The 20,389-nt window shown below is 55.2% G+C and overlaps 3 protein-coding genes across 7 annotated transcripts; all 3 read right to left on the bottom strand.

Moving 5' to 3' along the window:
• Nucleotides 1-41: 41 nt before the first annotated feature.
• On the bottom strand, nt 42-6,397 carry LOC118255135 (aldehyde dehydrogenase family 3 member A2-like). The gene is made up of 11 exons (XM_035561106.2): nt 5,978-6,397; nt 5,127-5,300; nt 4,702-4,933; nt 4,512-4,597; nt 3,559-3,767; nt 3,302-3,419; nt 3,024-3,165; nt 2,765-2,931; nt 1,828-1,927; nt 847-1,082; nt 42-685 (listed from the first exon to the last, which is right to left on the bottom strand). The coding sequence occupies exons 2-11, from the start codon at nt 5,286-5,288 to the stop codon at nt 671-673; spliced, it is 1,467 nt and encodes a 488-aa protein (XP_035416999.1). The 5' UTR covers nt 5,289-5,300; nt 5,978-6,397; the 3' UTR covers nt 42-670.
• On the bottom strand, nt 42-13,336 carry LOC118255013 (aldehyde dehydrogenase family 3 member A2-like). 5 transcript variants are annotated; one of them, XM_035560872.2, is made up of 11 exons: nt 13,074-13,321; nt 12,550-12,781; nt 12,358-12,443; nt 11,821-12,029; nt 11,564-11,681; nt 11,286-11,427; nt 11,027-11,193; nt 10,443-10,542; nt 9,373-9,608; nt 8,268-8,391; nt 6,791-7,939 (listed from the first exon to the last, which is right to left on the bottom strand). In XM_035560872.2, exons 1-10 carry the CDS (start codon nt 13,233-13,235, stop codon nt 8,311-8,313), a joined length of 1,533 nt encoding a protein of 510 aa, XP_035416765.1. In that variant the 5' UTR covers nt 13,236-13,321; the 3' UTR covers nt 6,791-7,939; nt 8,268-8,310. The 5 variants fall into 5 exon arrangements, with proteins under 5 accessions (XP_050570799.1, XP_035416765.1, XP_035416766.1 ...); XM_035560873.2 differs by having other exon boundaries at nt 9,433-9,608; XM_050714842.1 differs by lacking the exons at nt 6,791-7,939; nt 8,268-8,391 and adding an exon at nt 42-685 and having other exon boundaries at nt 13,074-13,320.
• A 2,047-nt stretch (nt 13,337-15,383) lies between these two features.
• On the bottom strand, nt 15,384-18,929 carry LOC118255053 (aldehyde dehydrogenase family 3 member A2-like). Its single transcript, XM_035560964.2, is given in 8 exon segments — nt 15,384-15,945; nt 16,502-16,601; nt 17,026-17,143; nt 17,283-17,491; nt 17,968-18,053; nt 18,147-18,260; nt 18,263-18,368; nt 18,655-18,929. Coding segments are annotated over 8 exon segments (1,098 nt in total). The 5' UTR covers nt 18,817-18,929; the 3' UTR covers nt 15,384-15,742.
• Between the last annotated feature and the right edge of the window lie 1,460 nt (nt 18,930-20,389).

Raw genomic sequence — 20,389 nt, 5'->3', positions numbered from 1 at the left:
GCTGCCCTGCCCCTCATAGCCCCAGGCCCCACGTGGCTTTCGTGGTAAAAGAAAGGTTTTATTCAGCAAGGGTCAGGCTTCCAGTTACAGTCTCAGAGGTAAAAGACTACCAGTACACCAAAAATCAGAAATGAAATTATGCGCAAGATCACCAGCTGCTCAGGCTCTTCCTTAGAGCTGGGTCACAGCAGCTCCCCCTTGCTGGTGCCCAGCACCAGATGCTGTGCACCAACAGTGCCATGTCCCTGGCGCTCCTGCGGTCCCCATCTGTCACACTCATTTTGTCAGGCTTCCCGCTGCTATGAGACAGCTTTATATAGGGATCACAGGAGACACATTACATAGATGATGGGCTCAGTAACATGTGGCTTTCCTTTGATGTGCTTGTGGCATGATCCCCCCATGCCCAAGAGCTTTTCCATGGGCTCCTATTTGGAGAGCAGGACAGAGACACTACCTCCTTCCCACCTGCACTGCTGAGGCAGGACCGATGGCTTCAGTCTGCATCAGTCCAGCAGACCGATTACCTCTTCATTAACTGGGGTTCATTTGCTTCTGCCTCATCAGTGGGTCAGATGCCTTGGAAGAGAAGTTGCAGCAAGAATAGGAATGCAGGACGAGAACGCTGAGTTACGGGCCCGATGTGCAGCTGAGTACAGAGCACCCCTCGTCACAGGAACATCACCTAAAGGGGCACAGAAATGTGGCTGAGTCCCACAGAGAGGGAACAGAGCCCTGTAGGGCCATCAGTGAGGCCCGAGGCAATGGTGGATGGAGGCTGGGACGTGGTGAGGCTCAGGGGATGCAGCTGGGAACACACTCAGAGAGCAAAGAGCCAAAGCTCACCTTTATCACCACCGCTGCCACAACCCCCAGCAGGGCCAAGAAGATCAGTCCCAAGTGGACCTTGTTAAACCGCTTCAAAACGAAGAACTTGACCCAATCCAGCTTCTTCTGGCTGTTAGGCGGATACCGGAGTTTGTTCATACCCTCCATCTTCAGGTCCTTGATCAAGCAGGCACGGTGGTGGGAGAAGGTCTCAAAGCTGTGCTTGCCGTGGTAGGCCCCCATCCCGCTGTTCCCTGGGACACACAACCCGGCCAGGTCACACCACAGGTTTGGCAGGCCAAGCCTCTCACTCATTATGACAGCCGCATTTCTTAACTTCTGTGTTGCAGCCCCAAGGACACAGGGAAAGCTTGCTCACTGTGCTTCTCACACTTGAGAACAGCTGCTGTGCTCCCCCAGGGCAGAGAAGCAACAAGCAGCTCTAACAACCAGCCAGAAATAAGCGAGGACAGCTCGCTGCCTTGAACTGCTGCTGCAGCTCAGGCTGGCTCTGTGCACACACCCTTGAAATTACAAGGGCACCAGCTCTCTCCTCCCAAGGACGAGTCCTGCATTTCCCACTAAATCTATGCTGGGGTGCAGGAGGGGAGGGACGGGGGCTGTTCTTTCACACAGTGGGACATAAAGAGGACATACAGCAACCTGCTGTCAGAAACACCCAAGAGCTCAGCCCACTGCCCACAGCCAGGTTGTCTCTGCCACAAAGCCACGGAGGTTCAACCAGCTGCTCATCCCTGGGCAACTTCACCCTGCATGGGGGAATTGGAGCCACGCAGATGTGCCAGAGTTTTCCTCTCAGGGCCAGCACCAATGCTACTCCAACCACTAATAAGCCATTTCACAAAGGTACCCACTATGGAAATGTATTTAATGGAAAATGCAGCTAGAAGATCCTAAATTGCCAAATGGGGATGACAGATCTAGGATCAGACACTGCCACTGGGGCACGAAAATCAAGTACGTGTAACGAGGGCTTACCCACGCCGCCGAAGGGCAGATCCAGGACCGTGGAGTGCATGAGGACGTCGTTGGCAGTCATACCGCCGCTAGAGGTCTCCGATATCACTCTTTTGATCAGCTAAACCAAAATGAGAGATGGCACAGAATAGAGGAAAATCAAGACAGGCCACCATCCCCCGTGCTCTTACAAAGGGCACACGGGTGTCAGGGTTGTGCTTGTATCCATTCACACCACATCAGGTAAATATTATAGCTTCAGCAGCTGCTGCTGTCATATTGGAGAGCCAACAGGGCTGTCCCACCAGACACAGGAGCCGTGGGTGCCTACAGAAAGTGCTCTGTGGGTGACATGGCTCAGGGCAGGTCTTGGTGGGACACCTCAGTCAGATGACACCTAAAGACACGGCCACACATGGCAGACTTCTGCCAGCTGCAGGAGCAGCCCTAAAACATCGCCTGGCTCAGGGCCAGTGGACAGGGAAGGGGCTCAATGAAGCAGAGTCAATCACGGACACTGAACACAAACCCAGACCCGAAAGGTTTTGTTGGGGGTACCCTACGTGTTGTTGACTCAGTTTTACATTACTTAAGCAGCAGATCAGCACCAGCTGGGCAAAGCTCAGCCCTCCCACACACCGTGCGGTGGTGTTGTGTCAGTGCCGATCCCTGACCTGAATTCCTGAACCAGCACATGATCCTGCATGGGGTCAGGGGACTTGTGAGGAAGCAGCACCTAGCCGAGACATGGGGAAAGGTGCAAGACCAGTGCCCTTCGAGCATGTGTCTGGGGGGCTCTGGCAACTCTGGGGACACATCTGACCCACAGGACACAAATGCTGCAATCCACCCACAAACAGCAGCCAACAGGGCCCAGCACTGAGCCGTGCCTGGAACGGCTGCACCCAGCATCGAGCCACGCAGAGCCTCCTCTGGGGGAAGCACGTCCCTGACCCACCTTCTTGTCATTGGAGAAGACATAGAGGGCAAGGGGCTTCTCCCGACTGTTGATGAACTCAATGGCTTCGTCCACACCCTTCACTGACAAAATCGGAAGCACCGGGCCAAAGATCTCCTCCTCCATCACCTTGGACTCCGGAGAAACGTCCGTCAGGATGGTGGGTGCTGAGGCAAGCGGGAGGGCACAGGACACACGGTCAGCAGCACAGCAAGCAGGACCCACCACAGGGCCCCTGCCCAACACGCGCCACAGCTACCTATAAAGCAGGAGGCCTCATCCGTCTCTCCACCGTGGGCGATCTTCTGGCCTTCCAGCAGGCTCACGATCCTTTTGAAGTGACGCTTGTTGACGATCCTCTCGTAATCCGGAGACTTCTTCACATCTTCCCCGTAGAACTCCTGACAAAGGACAGAGCAGAACCAAAGCCCTTCACGCACCTGCAGCACGGCCGCAGCTCCGGGGCCACCATTTCACAAACTCACGCCTCCAAGGTGACGGGGACAACGGCCACAGCACGAGAGCCTCCGCGCTCACCTGCAGAGTTGCCTTAATGTACTCCACCACCTGGCTCTGGATGGACGGCTCGCACAGGACATAGTCCGGGGCAATGCAGGTTTGCCCACAGTTCATGTACTTCCCCCACGTTATCCGCCTGCAGCAAGAGGGAGACTCAGCCCCTTCCAGCCCCCAGCACCACCACGCCGTTACCCATGGGCCCACAGCGGCCCAGACATGTTCACCATCCCCATCCCCACTGTTCAGCCCCTGCCCTGGGCCTGTGACAGCCCAACCTGCAGGCGACGGCCAGGTCACAGTTCTTGTCGATGTAGCAGGGGCTCTTCCCACCCAGCTCCAGGGTGACGGGCGTCAGGTGCTTGGCAGCCGCTGCCATCACGATTTTGCCCACGGCGCTGTTCCCAGTGTAGAGGATGTGGTCGAATCTCTGCGTCAGCAGCTCCGTTGTCTCAGGCACTCCTCCTGTGACCACCGGGTACAGCTCCTGTGGGGACAAGTGACAGCCTTATGTCGACCCTCACAGCCTCACTGCCCATAACATGAATCTCCACTTATCACACTGCCCCATGCAAACTCAGAAGAAACAGAGTTGGAGGCCAGGGCTGAGTCAGGCTGCGGAGCTGCTTCCACACTTTGAAACCTCCAGCACAGGTGACCACCAGGCTCTCCTCTTCCTCAGCTCTCCCTCCTCACCTAGAGAACGTGTTAGTTCCTGAGAGCAAATTGTACAGCAGAGCCGTGCTGTAAGTGGAACAGCCTCACTGGAACAGGGCAATTGATGTCAGACAAGTGGAGAAGAAACAAAGCTCTATGCTCTAAGCACAGCAGGATGTGAAAAGTGAAGGTTGACAGCCACTAAGCAAACAGCCCCTGATTCTCAGGAAGAGCTAAGCACAGCCAGAATTCGACACAAAATCATGCTTACCTACAGGCCAGCAACCCATACAGCAGCTATTGCAGTAAGAAACACCTGCACAGGCCTTTATACTGTGATGAACGTCAAAAAGACAGGAAGACTATGTAAGCCCAATAGGCTACATGAAAGCGGGAAGAATATATCAGTGCATCCCTGTACACTAAGACTAATTCAACCCTTCCCACATCTCTCATTTTATGCCCTTTTGGAGATAGCAGGCAACTGATTCACCTCTAAAAAAATGGGCCCTTTGAAAGCAAGGCAGGTGTTTCCTCAAGACAGTCCCAACATCAGGCACAGAGCCACACTCACCTGGTCCAGGTACTGGGGGAAGATATCAGCGATCAGCTGGGAGGTGTGCTCACTGACCTCTGACGGCTTCACCACCACTGCATTGCCTGGGAGACAAACCCAATGCGGCTGCTCAACCCTCGTGCTCCTCTCACAGCCCCCACACAGACCCCACAGGTTACTTGGACTTGGGCCACACGTGGGTCCCCACCTGCTGCGATGGCCCCGATCAGCGGCTGCACAATCAGGGTGAAGGGGTAGTTCCAGGCCCCGATCACCAGCACCACCCCCAGCGGCTCGGGGTAGATGTACGCCTCGTCCCGCATTGTCAGCAGGTTCTTCTTCACCGGCTGAGGGGCCGCCCAGGACGGCAGCTTCTCCATGACCAGGGCCAGCTCCCACAACACGCCCAGGATCTCGTGGCTGTACGCGTTGTGCCCAGACTGCAATGACAGGCAGCTCACTGAGGGTGTGGACAACAGGCACCCACCTCCCGAGCCCACCATATCAGCCAGGAGAGGCCACTGAGCTCATCCAGGTCCATGTCCAGGGACATCAGGAGAAACCCAGCAGGGCAAAGGCAGCCCCAGGGGTTGCTGCTTTTCCCTCAGCCGGCAACTGCCCCTGCCCACAGACCTTGTGCAGATCCGACTGCAGGGCCGCCGCGATCTCCTTCTCCTTCTCCCGCACCATCCGCTCCAGGTTCTTCAGCTGCTGCATCCTGAACTCCAGCGAGCGGCACCGTCCCGAGCTGAAGGCCGTCCTGGCCCGCCCCACGACCTGCTGCATCCTCTCCATGCCTGCTGGGCGCTGCGGGGGGAGCAGCGAACTCACCACACCGCAGGGCCCCAGGCAGACTGCACAAACTGCCAGGAGGCAGAGGCGGCTTCTCCAGTGCTGGGAACGCTCAACATGGGGCCACCACTGAGCAATGTTGCACCCAGAGCAAGGCTGGGATGTGCTCACCTTGTTGGGTGTTCTCCTGCTCCTGAGGCAGCCACGTGGAGCAGCCCACCCTCCTCCTCAGTCTGAGGGCTCCTCTCACAGCAAGCTCTGAGGACAGCTGGTGAATCTCCCTGCAGGTGCTTTCTCCTGGCTTAAATTACCCACTGCCCTCCCCTCTGCTCACAGGTGTGTTCTAAGGAGCCGTATCATGGAGATCACTGTGTCCTGCATGGCAGCAGCTGCAGTCTGAGCTGTGTGCCAGCAACCAGCCCGCTGCGGCACAACTGTGAGGCCCTCACATGACGCTGCCATTAGGAAACATCATGGAGGCTTCATCCTGCCTCCCAGGGCAGCGTTTCGGCTTTAGTTGGGACAAGAAGCCTGCTCACAATCCCTGCCTCACAAAATGAAGTTTTAAGGTTCCCTTGCACCCACTACAATCTGCCCTTCCCAATTCTCTTCCACCGTTGCACAACACCAACCTGAGGCCAACCAAGAAAGGAGATGACTCATTAAAAAAAAAAGGAAAAAAGGAAAGTTACCTTCAGAGCAGCTTCTCTCCCAGCTGGTCTCCCAGTGCAAGCACGAGCAGGGACAAGCCCTTCCCCTGACACAGCTGGAGCGCTCTCCTCCCACAACCAAATATCTGGCTCAGGCCCAGGGCTCTTGCTTAGATACAAGGCACCCTTTACCCAGATAAATCCTCGTGCTGCGAATACACAAGCCTTGAATCACAGCTCGTTGCTCTGCATGGGAGGAAGTACTGCTCCTTTTTGTCCTTTTTGTCTCGGGTTCGCTGAAGGATCGGGACAGGCAGCAGGGACCCTCGATGGCCTCTCCAGCACAGGGCGCAGCTACTGCGCGTTGTTTACCAGCAAGAGGCACACAAGCAGTCGTGCTCGTCCCAGGAGGACTGGCTGTGCTGCAATGGCAGTGTTTCAGCTGGGGCAGTGACTCAGAGGCCTGTGCCTGATTGTGAGACCACGTGGCTTTGCTCTGATTCAGAGCATGAAGCCAGGGGATGTTTTCGTGTGCTGCTGCAGCTGTCGGGAGTCAACAACACAGAGCCTGCGCTATCGTTCGGGTGAGAGCAAATCCCAAACTGGCATTTGCAGGTGGGAGACACCGGATGGATGGATTTCCACAGGGCAGGAACAGAAGTGGTCCAGCCAGTCATACCATTCATTCCCCAAGAGCAGGGAGACCACTGCGCTGAGGATCTGTGTTCCTGTCCTGGGGCACATCTGTTGATCAGCTTGACACCTTGCAACACATCTGTGATGTTTGGCCGGAACCAGGAGTGGCAGAGGACAGGCAGCATTCCACAGGAGACTGCAGTGACTTACCACACTTACTTCATTATTTAAATTCATAGAGTTTATTTTGTACTTGCAAAACATATCATTAAAAATACTTATCATATGGATTTTCACCAGACATGAAGAAGTCCCACCTCTTGCACAGCGAATACAATTTTCTAAGAATTACATCCTCTTCCTCTCATCATTTTAAATTTTCTTTAAACAACATTTACTAGGTCCTTTCATCTCAAGTTTCTCCAGTATTGTCTCCCCAAGCTAGAACAGGTCCCATATTATAACCCAGTGCAAGATTATAGCAGACCCAGAAGCTCAAACACAAAGCAGTACACGCACTTTCTGTAATTGTTTTCCCTTCAAGGACTCTGACCAGGAACAGGTTTTTCATGATTACCACTTCTCTCTACAGGCCACAAAGTTGTTTTTTTTTTTGTACAAGCATAAGATATTCTTATTAGTAAAACACAAGCAATGCATATATCTTCTTTGTTATCTTCTAATTGTCAAATAATTGTTAACAGGCATGTGATGAAAACTAGAGCCCCAAAAAGGGTGGCAGCCTACATCACCTGACCAGCTATGGATGATTCTCGCTCATAGGGATCCAGAAATATTTCCCCTCAATTAGAAGGCAAGCTTGGTTTATTCATAACCATCGCTATTGGCACAAATCATTAGCCAGCACAGCAGGAGCACAGCCTGTCTCAGACTTGTCACTAAGAGGGTGGCTCTTTGGAGCACGACAGAAGAGCAACCATCCCAAAAACTGCAGGGAAAACAATGTCAGCCCAGCTACAGCTGAAACGTGAGCTCTTGTTTGTCACTGAAGGAAGCTAAGCAGTTTGGTGTAAGACACAGGGTGTATGTTCCTGGAAGCAGTTCTCTGCATGGCACGGGGTGGTGGTAGGTACTGGTATTTCTTGCTCTTCAGTTTTCCTTTTGAAAGCTTGTACCCAAAGGTCCCTTTCTTTCATTATGGCCTTTTAGTAAAAAAGAGTCCAAGGCTTCTCCCTGTTTAGTGCCTTTCCAGGGCTACTCTTTGTGCTCAACAGCTCACTGAAATAACCCAGCTCAAAAGGAAAAAAAAAAAGAAAAAAAGACATGAAGAAACAGACACAAAGTGAGCACTCAGAATATCTTGCACACGGGTTATGGTGCCTTCTCCTCTCTTCAGTAGTAAGCCATCTGTGAAAGCAAAACACAACACCACCATCCTGTGATGAACTTGCTGAAACAAAACCATTTGTCTTTTTAGAACAGCATGAAGCAAAGCCCCTTCGCTCCCCTCTGCTTCCCCAGGGTGTCACTGGCAGCAGCTCACCTGCCTCCTGTTCCCTTGGCATGCACACACTGCTGGTTATCTTGGACACTGAATGAGCTCCGACTGCTGCCAGGGAAAGCATTGCTCTCTGGTGCCAGGGGGAACCTCTCCAAACCCCACATTCACTACTCTAACAAAGTTTCACCCAATTTCAAACCAGGTCTGCACACAGGAAAAGAAAAAGATGCCTACCTCACTGTAACAGCAACAGCAGTGCTCTGAAACCTGCTTCTCCTTAACACCCACTGAGCCAGCCCAGCCTCTGAACAGCCAGCACAATCAAGAGAGCTTTTCTCTTCAGCACAGACTGGTGATTCTGAGAAAACCCAAATGATTTCAAGATGCTGTGAGTTCCCCCTCTTCACTGAGGAGTCATTCACCTAGACAGGGCTTGCTTCCCTGGCTGTTACTTCAAGGCCTGAGCCAGTTGTTGGCTCTTGCGCTTCCTCCTGCACTCAAATGTGGAGACTAGTCATTTCCTCCTGCTGGTTGGGCTTCTGCACCTCCCCTCACAGCAGTAACAACACAGAACAACGAACTGTCATCTCCTTTTTGAGCAATGGCTGCTCCCTTAAGGCTACTAAATCCCCAGGGCAGGGCCAGGAAGGATGCTCAGCTGAGCTTTGCGAGGAGCAGCCAGTGCAGGCACACATAGTGCCTGCTCTGCCAGCCACAGAGAACCAACAGGAGGCACTCTTGGAGTTTCAGATCCTATTGCTCCACCTCCGGAGGCACCCTGAGTCCTCCAGCTGCTGCCAGCAGGCTTCTGCTTCCTGCACAGACACGAGGACATCCAACCCTTCCTCACTACCCAACTGGAAACAGGGGAGGAAAGAGAAATAACTGAGCTGAGGTCAGAAAGGGGCTGCAACCAGGCAACGAACAAGAGCTTGTTATAGACCTCAGCTTTATATCGCAGCCTCCCCTCTGCACTGCCCTGCTGAAGCAAGCCCTGAAAATGAAATCACACCTGAGAGACCTGTCCAAAATACACCAACCTCCGTGTACCTCTGCAGGGAGTTTCTCAGAGGTGTCACCACCCAGGGCAGAGCAAGAAATAGTACAGAAGCCTACCTAGGAGATATCTCTAAGGACATTCCTATTCTAGATACCATGTGCAAGAGTGAAGAGATATTAGTAATTTCAGATAGGCCAGATATCGTGTCAGGACAAAAAAAAAACAAAAAACAAAACAGGCCAGGCTCTAAGAAAGGACTGCAATTGCAAAGAAAGAACTGGCAGCAGATAAGATGAATTGCACATGCACTCAGGTAGAGAGCAAAGAGCTAAAGCTAACCTTTATCACCACCGCTGCCACAACCCCCAGCAGGGCCAAGAAGATCAGCCCCAAGCGGACCTTGTTAAACTGCTTCAAAATGAAGAACTTGGTCCAATCCAGCTTCTTCTGGCTGTTAGGTGGGTACCGGAATTTGTGCATACCCTCCATCTTCAGGTCCTTGATCAAGCAGGCACGGAGGTGGGAGAAGGTCTCAAAGCTGTGCTTGCCGTGGTAGGCGCCCATCCCGCTGTTCCCTGGGACACACAACCCGGCCAGGTCACACCACAGGCTTGGCAGGCCAAGCCTTTGGCTACTTGTGGCCACCAGCACGGCAAGCAGAAACACAGGAAAGCTTCCATTGCTTGCCAGCTGCAGTGCAAGTTACCTACCAGGATTTTGGCTTGCTACAGTTCTAAAGCATAACTTTTCCCCTATATTCCTGCAGAGAGGACATGTCCTTCTCCACAGGACTTCTCAGTCCCTAAGATGTCCATCTGCACTCCATTTCTCCTCTTCCCCACCCTCCTCTGACTGCACAAACTCCAGGGTTTCAGGGTGTCCCCGTAGGTGCTGTTCCCTATGCATCTGAGCCATGCCCAGCACTCCCCTGGATCTTGCTTCCTCCCTCAAAACACCACATGTGCCTCTGAGACCCAACCTATACTGAGTGAAAAGGGTTTCTCTTGAGTTCCCTTGCAGGGTACACCTCTGCTTCTCAGTCCCAGCACAGCACGTGATGGTTACAGCAGCAGAACGCCGCTGCCTCACCATCAATTTGTGAGCACTGTAGCATCTAAACCCTTTTCTGGAAAGCTCATCTAGCTTTCTGGAAAACTAATAAAAAGAAATTACATGAATCAGCACTAAATGCTTCAATCCTCCCAACAACACGTACCAAACATATTTCCCTCTCTTGGCCCCTCTCCTAAGAGACTTGTAGAATTTGTTGTTGTTATTGAGACCTGCTATACAGAGGTCCTTCACATGTGACAGGCGCAGGAGTACCCTCCTGTACACAGGACAGCCACTGCAGTGCCACGGCACAACAAGCAGCAAGTCACAATGCTTCAGGAGCCCCAGCAACTTACCGACACCACCAAAGGGTAAGGTTGAGAGGAAGAAATGCATGATGACATCATTTACAGTGACGCCCCCACTGGAGGTTTCTGAGATGACTCTCTTGACTACCTGACAGAAGAAAAAATGACAACAACAACAAAATTACAAAGGCCCAGCAGAGACCAGACGTCACCAAGCAGCACTGGGAAGGGAGCCATGGGACAACAGGCTCTCACATTCACTTTCTCTGTCTGACACCTCAGACAAGCCCTCTCCACACAACACTAATTGAAATGAAAAAGCTGGAAACACAGGAACTCTTCTCCACAGCAAAATATTAAAAGTCCCTAGGATCACCTACAGCTGCATGGTGAGCTAGATCCCAAGCAGGAAATTCAGCCTTTTATCCACCCCTCTGTTTCGCAATGCCATATAGATGCTGAGTGCTTCAGCATGTGCCTGGGAGGTTCCGGCAACTCTGCCTGCGGACACGTCTGTCCCACAGGAGACAAAAACTGCAATCCTCCCACAAACAGCAGCCAACAGGGCCCAGCACCAAGCTGTGCGTGGGGAGGCCGCACCCAGCATCGAGCCGCACGGAGCCCTGACCCACCTTCTTGTCATTGGAGAAGACATAGAGGGCAAGGGGCTTCTCCCGACTGTTGATAAACTCAATGGCTTCGTCCACACCCTTCACTGACAAAATCGGAAGCACCGGGCCAAAGATCTCCTCCTCCATCACCTTGGACTCCGGAGAAACGTCCGTCAGGATGGTGGGTGCTGAGGCAAGCGGGAGGGCACAGGACACACGGTCAGCAGCACAGCAAGCAGGACCCACCACAGGGCCCCTGCCCAACACGCGCCACAGCTACCTATAAAGCAGGAGGCCTCATCCGTCTCTCCACCGTGGGCGATCTTCTGGCCTTCCAGCAGGCTCACGATCCTTTTGAAGTGACGCTTGTTGATGATCCTCTCGTAATCTGGAGACTTCTTCACATCTTCCCCGTAGAACTCCTGACAAAGGACAGAGCAGAACCAAAGCCCTTCACGCACCTGCAGCACGGCCGCAGCTCCGGGGCCACCATTTCACAAACTCACGCCTCCAAGGTGACGGGGACAACGGCCACAGCACGAGAGCCTCCGCGCTCACCTGCAGAGTCGCCTTAATGTACTCCACCACCTGGCTCTGGATGGACGGCTCGCACAGGACATAGTCTGGGGCAAGGCAGGTTTGCCCACAGTTCACGTACTTCCCCCATGCTATCCGCCTGCAGCAAGAGGGAGACTCAGCCCCTTCCAGTCCCCAGCACCACCACACCGTTACCCATGGGCCCACAGCGGCCCAGACATGTTCACCATCCCCATCCCCACTGTTCAGCCCCTGCCCTGGGACCGTGACAGCCCAACCTGCAGGCGACGGCCAGGTCGCAGTTCTTGTCGATGTAGCAGGGGCTCTTCCCACCCAGCTCCAGGGTGACGGGCGTCAGGTGCTTGGCAGCTGCTGCCATCACGATTTTGCCCACGGCGCTGTTCCCAGTGTAGAGGATGTGGTCGAATCTCTGCGTCAGCAGCTCCGTTGTCTCAGGCACTCCTCCTGTGACCACTGGGTACAGCTCCTGCGGGGACAAGTGACAGCCTTATATCGACCCTGACTCAAATGAATTACATCTAGTGAGCAGCTCTCCACAAGGCAGACTCGCTTGTGGGCTAGTCTGCAAGCTCTGCTCCTTCTAATAACATGAAACTCCACTTATCACACTGCCCCATGCAAACTCAGAAGAAACAGAGTTGGAGGCCAGGGCTGAGTCAGGCTGCGGAGCTGCTTCCACACTTTGAAGCCTCCAGCACGGGTGACCACCAGGCTCTCCCTTGGCCTGGGGCAGCTGCACTGGAGGAGCCACAAGATGTCGATGAACAACACGCCCTATGCAAAGCTGCACTCACCTGATCCAGGTACTCGGGGAGGATGTCAGCGATCAGCTGGGACATGTGTTCGCTGACCTCTGACGGTTTCACCACCACTGCATTGCCTAGGACACAAGCCCAGCACAGCTGCTCAGTCCTCGTGCTACTCTCACCTCCCATGGGCTCCCACGCAGACCCTTCAGGGGACTCGGGCCACACGCGGGTTCCCACCTGCTGCGATGGCCCCGATCAGCGGCAGCATGACCAGGACGAAGGGGTAGTTCCAGGCTCCAATCACCAGCACCACCCCCAGCGGCTCGGGGTAGATGTACGCCTCGTCCCGCATCGTCAGCAGGTTCTTCTTCACCGGCTGCGGGGCTGCCCACGACGGCAGCTTCTCCATGACCAGGGCCAGCTCCCCCAGCACGTTCAGGATCTCGTGGGTGTACGCGTTGCGCCCAGACTGCGACGACAGACAGCTTGCAAGGGGTGCTGACAGCGGGCACCCAGGGGTGGCCACGGAGCTCACCCAGCCGCACAAGCGCCATTCAAGGCCAGGCCGGGTGGGTCCTGCCCATCCTGATCCCATGGGTGCCACCCTGCCCACGGCAGGGGGTCGGAGCTGGATGATCTTTAAGGCCCCTTCCAGCCCAAGCCGTTTCGCGATCCGACGACTAGGACAAAACCCGGGGGGTTTCGCTTTTCCCCCAGCTGGCAACCCGCCCCGCCCGGCGGAAGGACCCCATCCCGCTGACCTTGCGCAGATCCGACTGCAGGGCCGCCGCGATCTCCTTCTCCTTCTCCCGCACCATCCGCTCCAGGTTCTTCAGCTGCCGCATCCTGAACTCCAGCGGGCGGCACCGTCCCGAGCTGAAGGCCGCCCTGGCCCGCCCCACCACCTGCTGCATCCCCTCCATGCCCGCTGGGCGCTGCTCCCCGCTCAGGGCAGCGCGGGACCGGACGGGGCCGTGCGGGCAGAGGCCGCTCCCCAGACGCCCCCCGGACGCCCCGCCCCGCCCCGGCTCCTGCCCAATCGGCGCTGGGAGGGCGGCGGAGCGGCCGGGCCCATCCCGTACGGGTGTGTGTGTGGGGGGGGTACAGCGAGGCCGCCCCCCTCCGGCCGGAATGGAAGCGGCGAGAGGGGCGTGGCTAGGAACAAAGGGGGGCGTGGCTTTGGGCACGGGGGGCGGGGCCAGGACGCGGCCGTTCGCGCGGTTTCAGGTCCCCGCGCCCCGCTGGAGGCCGGCAGCCGCTGGCAGCGCCGGGGCAGGGGCAAAGTCCCCCCCCTCCGGGCTCCCTTATCTAAGCAGGGGAAGTGGCACGGCGCGGCCTTTCCCCCGGACTCCCCCCGGCACCGCGTCTCTGAGCCTGGTGCTGCTGGAAGCAGCGTGGGGCCCCCTTCCAGCTCCCCCTGCTCGGGTGGGAAGGGGGGGGGGGACGACGCAGAGGCTGCGGTCACAGTGAGCCAAGGGAGAGCAGGGCACTGAAAACACACGTGGGGGATACGGAGGCAAAAGAAGCAAGAGCAGGAGGCTGATCAGCGTAACCTTGCCGCAGCACTCACGTGGTGAACACGAGTCACACATCCAGGGAATGGCACTGACACAAGGCCGGGCTAATTCCAGTTAAATCAGTCCCGCCCCAGCTTCCAAGAACTGCAGCGGATTATTGGGAACTTAGCGCAGAGCTGTTACTCGCTATCATTTCAGACACCGCAGTTCCTCAGGCAGCATACCCAACGCTCTTACAGGGGCCATACGTATTACTCCAAAGCTCCTCAGCCAAAACCATGCCCAGCTAATCCTGCACCTGGTCACTCACCTCTGTGCCGTGCAGGGCCACCAGCCGGGTGCTCGTGCCCCTGAGATGGAGATGGAGCCAAGCACGCACTGCCCCGCAGCTCCCAGGCTGCCCCAGAACCCTACATCCAGGCCCAGACTCCTTGGCCACTGCTCCCCTCACATCAGCTCCAGCTCCATGATGCTTTCCCAGATCAGGGTCTCTCCCAGCGTCTGCCCCCTGTAGGGGGCAAGCTTAAGCCCAACGCGCTGTGCCTGAGCCACCGCTCCCCCCAACACAAAGCCTGGCTGTCCTGCAGCCGGGTGGCTTTGCAAACAACTTGCGGGTTGCGGCTCAGCCAGCACATGAACATTTCACAAGTGATTGTATAAACCTCAGCAGTAACCAGTCTGGTGTGGAAAAGAGTGATGAGCAACTGCCCCTACTTGCACGCAGCAGGCACTATGTAAAGAAAAACAGGCTGGGCTTGATGGCTCCCTTGCACTGTGATACATGAAAAGGAGCTGAGTTCACACTCAAGACGACACAAGGAGGAAAAGCGGGAACTTTTCTCATAGGAGCATCACCTTGTTAACACGCTCTCCTTTATCCTATTTAACATGCTTGCACACAGGTTATGTCGAAGCTCTGTCCGCATGCCATGCTGCCTGAGAGTCCAACGAAAATTAGACAAGGGGCTCATGCTACTGCAGCTAGAGGAAGAGTCTGTGAACTCTTGGAGTATCACATTGTGTCCTGGGTGTCAGCGCTGCAACGCATCCTCTGCAGTCAGCACACCCACAAGAGGATGGCTGCAGGAACATCGAGACCGTTACTTACCCGTGCTTTCCACAGTGGCTGATTTCCAGAGTCTGCTCTCCTGCTTGAAAATTCTCACCCTTCAGCCAGAGGATTTCCATGCCACTGCAGTGCTGCTTGTGCTTGGCAGCACACAGAGCAGGCAAACATCCCAGCTGCGTCTCATCCTGGGGCCAGGAGACTGCTACCGGGCCTGGCTTTCACAGAAACCTGAGGCTCCTCTGTATTGACAGGAATGACAGAGCAGCACCGTGATGCCAGCCTGGGAGATGGCCCCTCATCCTTGGCAGGGACATCTTTTAGCCAGCTATGGACCAGAAACAAGCTGAGGTTGCTTTAAGTGTTGCAAAACATCAGCTGAGTCACCCCGGAGTGGCGCTGGGTGAGAACTTCCCTGGTGACACGCATTTCTAAACAAATAATGCCGACTTGCATCCCTGCAGTACTAGCATAAGCGAAAAAAAACACCCAATGTAATAGCTTTATTCCCCTTTGAGCCACTTGTTCTCTTTCTATTTTATATAGAAAATATTATGAAATTCATTAGTTGGTTAAATGACAAATCTACCCCGTCTGTTTAGGTATTACATGAACAGGTAAACATCCCGATCAAGATTCACATTTTCCAGTATAATACAAGAAAGATGTCAGGCACTTCTGATGAATATCAATTCCATTTCAAACTAGCAGAAACTTTGTCTGAAAAGATGCGGCAAAAAGGGGCCTTATTAATAACCCTGCTGACTGCAAAGATGCAATAAATGTTCATCTCCTTCATGTGGTATCTTTCGTATCTAATGAGCCACAAACATGAAATTCACAATAATCACTTCAATGACAATCCAACTCGGACCTTGTTAAACCGCTTCAAAATGAAGAACTTGGTCCAATCCAGCTTCTTCTGGCTGCCAGGCGGGTACCGGAATTTGTTCATACCCTCCATCTTCAGGTCCTTGATCAAGCAGGCACGGTGGTGGGAGAAGGTCTCAAAGCTGTGCTTGCCGTGGTAGGCGCCCATCCCGCTGTTCCCTGGGACACACAACCCAGCCAGGTCACACCACAGGCTTGGCAGGCCAAGCCTTTGGCTACTTGTGGCCACCAGCACGGCAAGCAGAAACACAGGAAAGCTTCCATTGCTTGCCAGCTGCAGTGCAAGTTACCTACCCGCATTTCTGCTTGCTGCAGTTTTAAAACATAACTTTTCCCTACATTCCTGCAGGGAGGATGTGTCCTTCCTCTCCACAGAACTTCCCAGTCTGTAAGGTGTCCGTCTGCACCCTCCCTCCAGCAGTTACTGCTGATCACCCTGGTTGCAACTAATGGTTTGAAAACACCTTTCACATTAGTCTATGCTAAATGCTTCAATACTCCCAACAACACATACCAAACATATTTTCCTCTCTTATTCTCTCATATTTCCCCGCTCCTAAGAGACTTGTAGAATTTGTTGTTGTTGTTGAGACCTACTATACAGAGGTCCTTCACATGTGACAGGCGCAGGAGTACCCGGGCGCAAGCCAACCACTGCAGTGCCATGGCACAAGAAGCAGCAAGGCACAACGCTTAAGGAGCCCCAGAAACTTACCGACACCACCAAAGGGTAAACTTGAGAGCAAGTAATGCATGATGACATAATTTCCAGTAACACCCCTACTGGAGGTTTCTGAGATGACTCTCTTGATTATCTGACAGAAGAAAAAATGACAACAACAACGTTACAAAGGCCCAGCAGAGACCAACGGGCCCTCGCTTTCACTTTCTCTGTCTGACACCTCAGACAAGCCCTCTCCACACAACACTAACTGAAAAGGAAAAGCTGGAAACACAGGAACTCTCCTCCAAAGCAAAACTTTAGAAGTCCCTAGGATCACCTACAGCTGCATGGCGAGCTAGATCCCAAGCAGGAAATTCAGCCTTTTATCCACCCCTCTGTTTCACAATGCCATACAGCTCCTGAGCGCTGCAGTATGTGCCTGGGGGGCTCTGGCAACTCTGTCTGGGGATACGTCTGACCCACAGGACACAAACGCGACAATCCTCCCACAAACAGTGGCCAACAGGGCCCAATGCCTGGGACAGCAGCCACAGCACGAGAGCCTCCGCGCTCACCTGCAGAGGCGCCTTAATGTACTCCACCACCTGGCTCTGGATGGACGGCTCGCACAGGACATAGTCCGGGGCAAGGCAGGTTTGCCCACAGTTCATGTACTTCCCCCATGCTATCCGCCTGCAGCAAGAGGGAGACTCAGCCCCTTCCAGCCCCCAGCACCACCACACCGTTACCCATGGGCCCACAGCGGCCCAGACATGTTCACCATCCCCATCCCCACTGTTCAGCCCCTGCCCTGGGCCTGTGACAGCCCGACCTGCAGGTGACAGCCAGGTCGCAGTCCTTGTCGATGCAGCAGGGGCTCTTCCCACCCAGCTCCAGGGTGACGGGCGTCAGGTGCTTGGCAGCCGCTGCCATCACGATTTTGCCCACGGCGCTGTTCCCGGTGTAGAGGATGTGGTCGAATCTCTGCATCAGCAGCTCCGTTGTCTCAGGCACTCCTCCTGTGACCACCGGGTACAGCTCCTGCGGGGACAAGTGACAGCCTTATATCGATCCTGACTCAAATGAATTACATCTAGTGAGCAGCTCTCCACAAGGCAGACTCGCTTGTGGGCTAGTCTGCAAGCTCTGCTCCTTCTATTAACATGAAACTCCACTTATCACACTGCCCCACAGAAATGAGAAAGAAAGAGTTGGCGGCCAGGGCTGAGTTAGGCTGCGGAGCTGCTTCCACACTTTGAAGCCTACGGCACCAGGCTCTCCCCTTCCTCAGCTCTCTCTCCCCACCTAGAGAACGTATTAGTTCCTGAGAGCGAATCGTACAGCAGAGCCATGCTGTAAGTGGAACAGCCTCACTGGAACAGGGCAATGGATGTCAGACAGTGCTACAGCTCCTGGGGGTATACAAGCATGTTGGGGTTCCACTGGCCTGGAGCAGCTGCACTGGAGCAGCCACGAGATGGCGTGGAACAACGCGTGCTATGCAGAGCGACACTCACCTGGTCCAGGTACTGAGGGAGGAGATCTGCCACCAGCTGGGATGTGTGCTCACTGACCTCTGACAGCTTCACCACCACTGCATTGCCTGGGAGACAAACCCAGCACGGCTGCTCAGTCCTTACACCCTTCTCACCTCCCACAGCCCCCACACAGACCCAGGCCACATGCAGGTCCCCACCTGCTGCGATGGCCCCGATCAGCAGCTGCACGACCAGCATGAAGGGGTAGTTCCAGGCCCCGATCACCAGCACCACCCCCAGCGGCTTGGGGTAGACGTACGCCTTGTCAGTAGGTTCTTCTTCACCGGCTGAGGGGCTGCCCGGGACGGCAGACTCTCCATGGCCAGGGCCAGCTTCCCCAGCACACCCATGACCTCGTGGCTGTACGTGTTGCGCCCACACTGCAATGACAGGCAGCTCACTGAGGGTGCTGACAATGGACACCCACCTCCTGCACCCAGGGGTGGCCACGGAGCTCACCCAGCCGCACAAGCGCCATTCAAGGCCAGGCCGGGTGGGTCCTGCCCATCCTGATCCCGTGGGTGCTACCCTGCCCACGGCAGGGGGTCGGAGCTGGATGATCTTTAAGGCCCCTTCCAGCCCAAGCTGTTTCGCGATTCAATGAGTAGGATAAAACCCGGGGGGTTTCGCTTTTCCCCCAGCTGGCAACCGCCCCTGCCCACAGACCTCGCGCAGATCCGACTGCAGGGCCGCCAGGACCTCCTTCTCCTTCTCCCGCACCATCCGCTCCAGGTTCTTCAGCTGCCGCATCCTGAACTCCAGCGGGCGGCACCGTCCCGAGCTGAAGGCCGCCCCGGCCCGCCCCACCACCTGCTGCATCCCCTCCATGCCCGCTGGGCGCTGCGGGGAACCGGAGCCTGCCCGCGTGCGCCTGCGAGCCCCCGACACCCCCAAGTGTGCGGGACCGGCCAGGCGCGGAGCCGCTCCCCGCTCCCAGGGGAATGGAAGCAGCGGGCGGGGCTTGGGGGGCGGGGCCAAGTGCATGGGGGCGGGGCCAGAGGGTCAAACTCGCGGGAAAAGGCCCCGAAGGAGGGGGCGCAGGGGCAGCGCCCCCAGCGGCTGCCGGTTGGGGCCCGGCCTCCGGTGCTGCCGGTGCCGGCTCCCCGCGGGCTGTGCCCGGCTGGACGAAGGCGGAGACCCCGCCTGGAGGCCGGCAGCCGCTGGGCGAGGCTGGCAGCCCTGGGGCAAGGGCAAAGTCCCCCCCCGGTTCCCGAGAAGTCCGGGGTGCGGAGGAGGAGGAGGGGGGAAATGCCCCAGGAGGCAGCAGCGAGACGCGTGGGTCTCAGCGTGCTCCTTCCGCCTCGGAGCTGACAGCGTTTTCTATTTTTATTCGGCCACTAAGGAACAATGAAGGAGGGAACTATTTATGGGGAAGTCATTACCGCCAGGAGAAGCGGGAGCTAAGCAGTGCGGGAGGTGCTCTGATCGCCAGGACTTGGCGCAGAGCGGCAGGAGATGTTGATTGAGAATCTGAGCTGCTGCCGCCCCTCTTCTCTTCCCTCCTTGCCTAGCAGCCTCTCGCTCCAGGTCCCCTCCTGGAGTCAGCTCTAAGCAAGGCACCGCGGTTAATTCCCGCCCCCAACAGCAGCCAGTAGAGCCTGGTGAAGGAGGACTTCGCCTTACAGGATAAGATATGCGGTATTTGCTTTCAAGAGTCCACCAAATAACGCAGCTATTCTATACATACACACACAGCTCACACGCCACCCGGACATAACCAAGTTTTTAGCCAGGCTGGCAATCCTAAATTTCTGCTTAAACGCGTATCCTGTGTACGGCTCCAAGTGTTTACTCCTAAATCACCTAATCTGGGCAGTGGCACAACAAGCCAGGCAGATACAAAAGCCCAAATAGCACTCCATCAGAAAAGCGGGTGCAGAAAATTAACAACAGGGAGTAGCTTTAAGGAACCTACAAGAATAAATGCGGCTCAGTTCATTTATGGCATCACTTGTTTTGAAAGCTGAGGCTGATCTCACATTTGCAAGAACAAGATACTCTGCAGTACAAAGCCGCGGTCTGTGGGCTGCGTTGTAGACATAGCTGGAGCACGGAAAATGTGAAAGAGCCACAAAGAAACAATGAAAATGATTGGCACGAAGACTGCAACCAGACTCAACAGCACCACTGGCATTTAGTTTGCTTTCAGCTAAAGAGGAGGGGGGAGCCTGCCACATACAAAAGGCTATTGAAAAGGTGTTTGTCCAAAGCAGCAGTGCCAAGAGTTAGGGAGACCGGGCTCCAACCGACTGAAAGACTTCAAGAGAGGAGTTACTGAGATATACTTCGCTGACCTACAGAAAGGAGGAGCAAAGCATGCAGTTATATTAGAAAGCCACAGCGAGGGTTATGGCTCAGGTTAGACAGCCAAAAAAAAAGTCAGTGACAAGCAGAGTTCAGA

This window comes from Cygnus atratus, chromosome 20, assembly GCF_013377495.2.
Source record: "Cygnus atratus isolate AKBS03 ecotype Queensland, Australia chromosome 20, CAtr_DNAZoo_HiC_assembly, whole genome shotgun sequence".
NCBI classification, from domain to species: domain Eukaryota; kingdom Metazoa; phylum Chordata; class Aves; order Anseriformes; family Anatidae; genus Cygnus; species Cygnus atratus.
The sequence above is the reverse complement of the archived record's forward strand: the minus strand, read 5'-3'. Positions and strand labels throughout refer to the sequence as shown.

Bases quoted from the DNA above. Each gene is read 5' to 3' on its own strand.
- LOC118255013 (XM_035560872.2), bottom strand. From the start codon at position 13,235: ATGGAGGGGATGCAGCAGGTGGTGGGGCGGGCCAGGGCGGCCTTCAGC. The intron at 12,030-12,357 runs GTGAGTGCAGCT...TTGTCCCCGCAG, and splicing joins TCCCCGAGTACCTGGATCAG to GAGCTGTACCCAGTGGTCAC. The intron at 9,609-10,442 runs GTAAGTTGCTGG...TGTGTGTCCCAG, and splicing joins CTTACCCTTTGGTGGTGTCG to GGAACAGCGGGATGGGCGCC.
- LOC118255135 (XM_035561106.2), bottom strand. From the start codon at position 5,288: ATGGAGAGGATGCAGCAGGTCGTGGGGCGGGCCAGGACGGCCTTCAGC. The intron at 4,598-4,701 runs GTGGGGACCCAC...TTTGTCTCCCAG, and splicing joins GATCGGGGCCATCGCAGCAG to GCAATGCAGTGGTGGTGAAG. The intron at 1,083-1,827 runs GTAAGCCCTCGT...TGTGTGTCCCAG, and splicing joins TCTGCCCTTCGGCGGCGTGG to GGAACAGCGGGATGGGGGCC.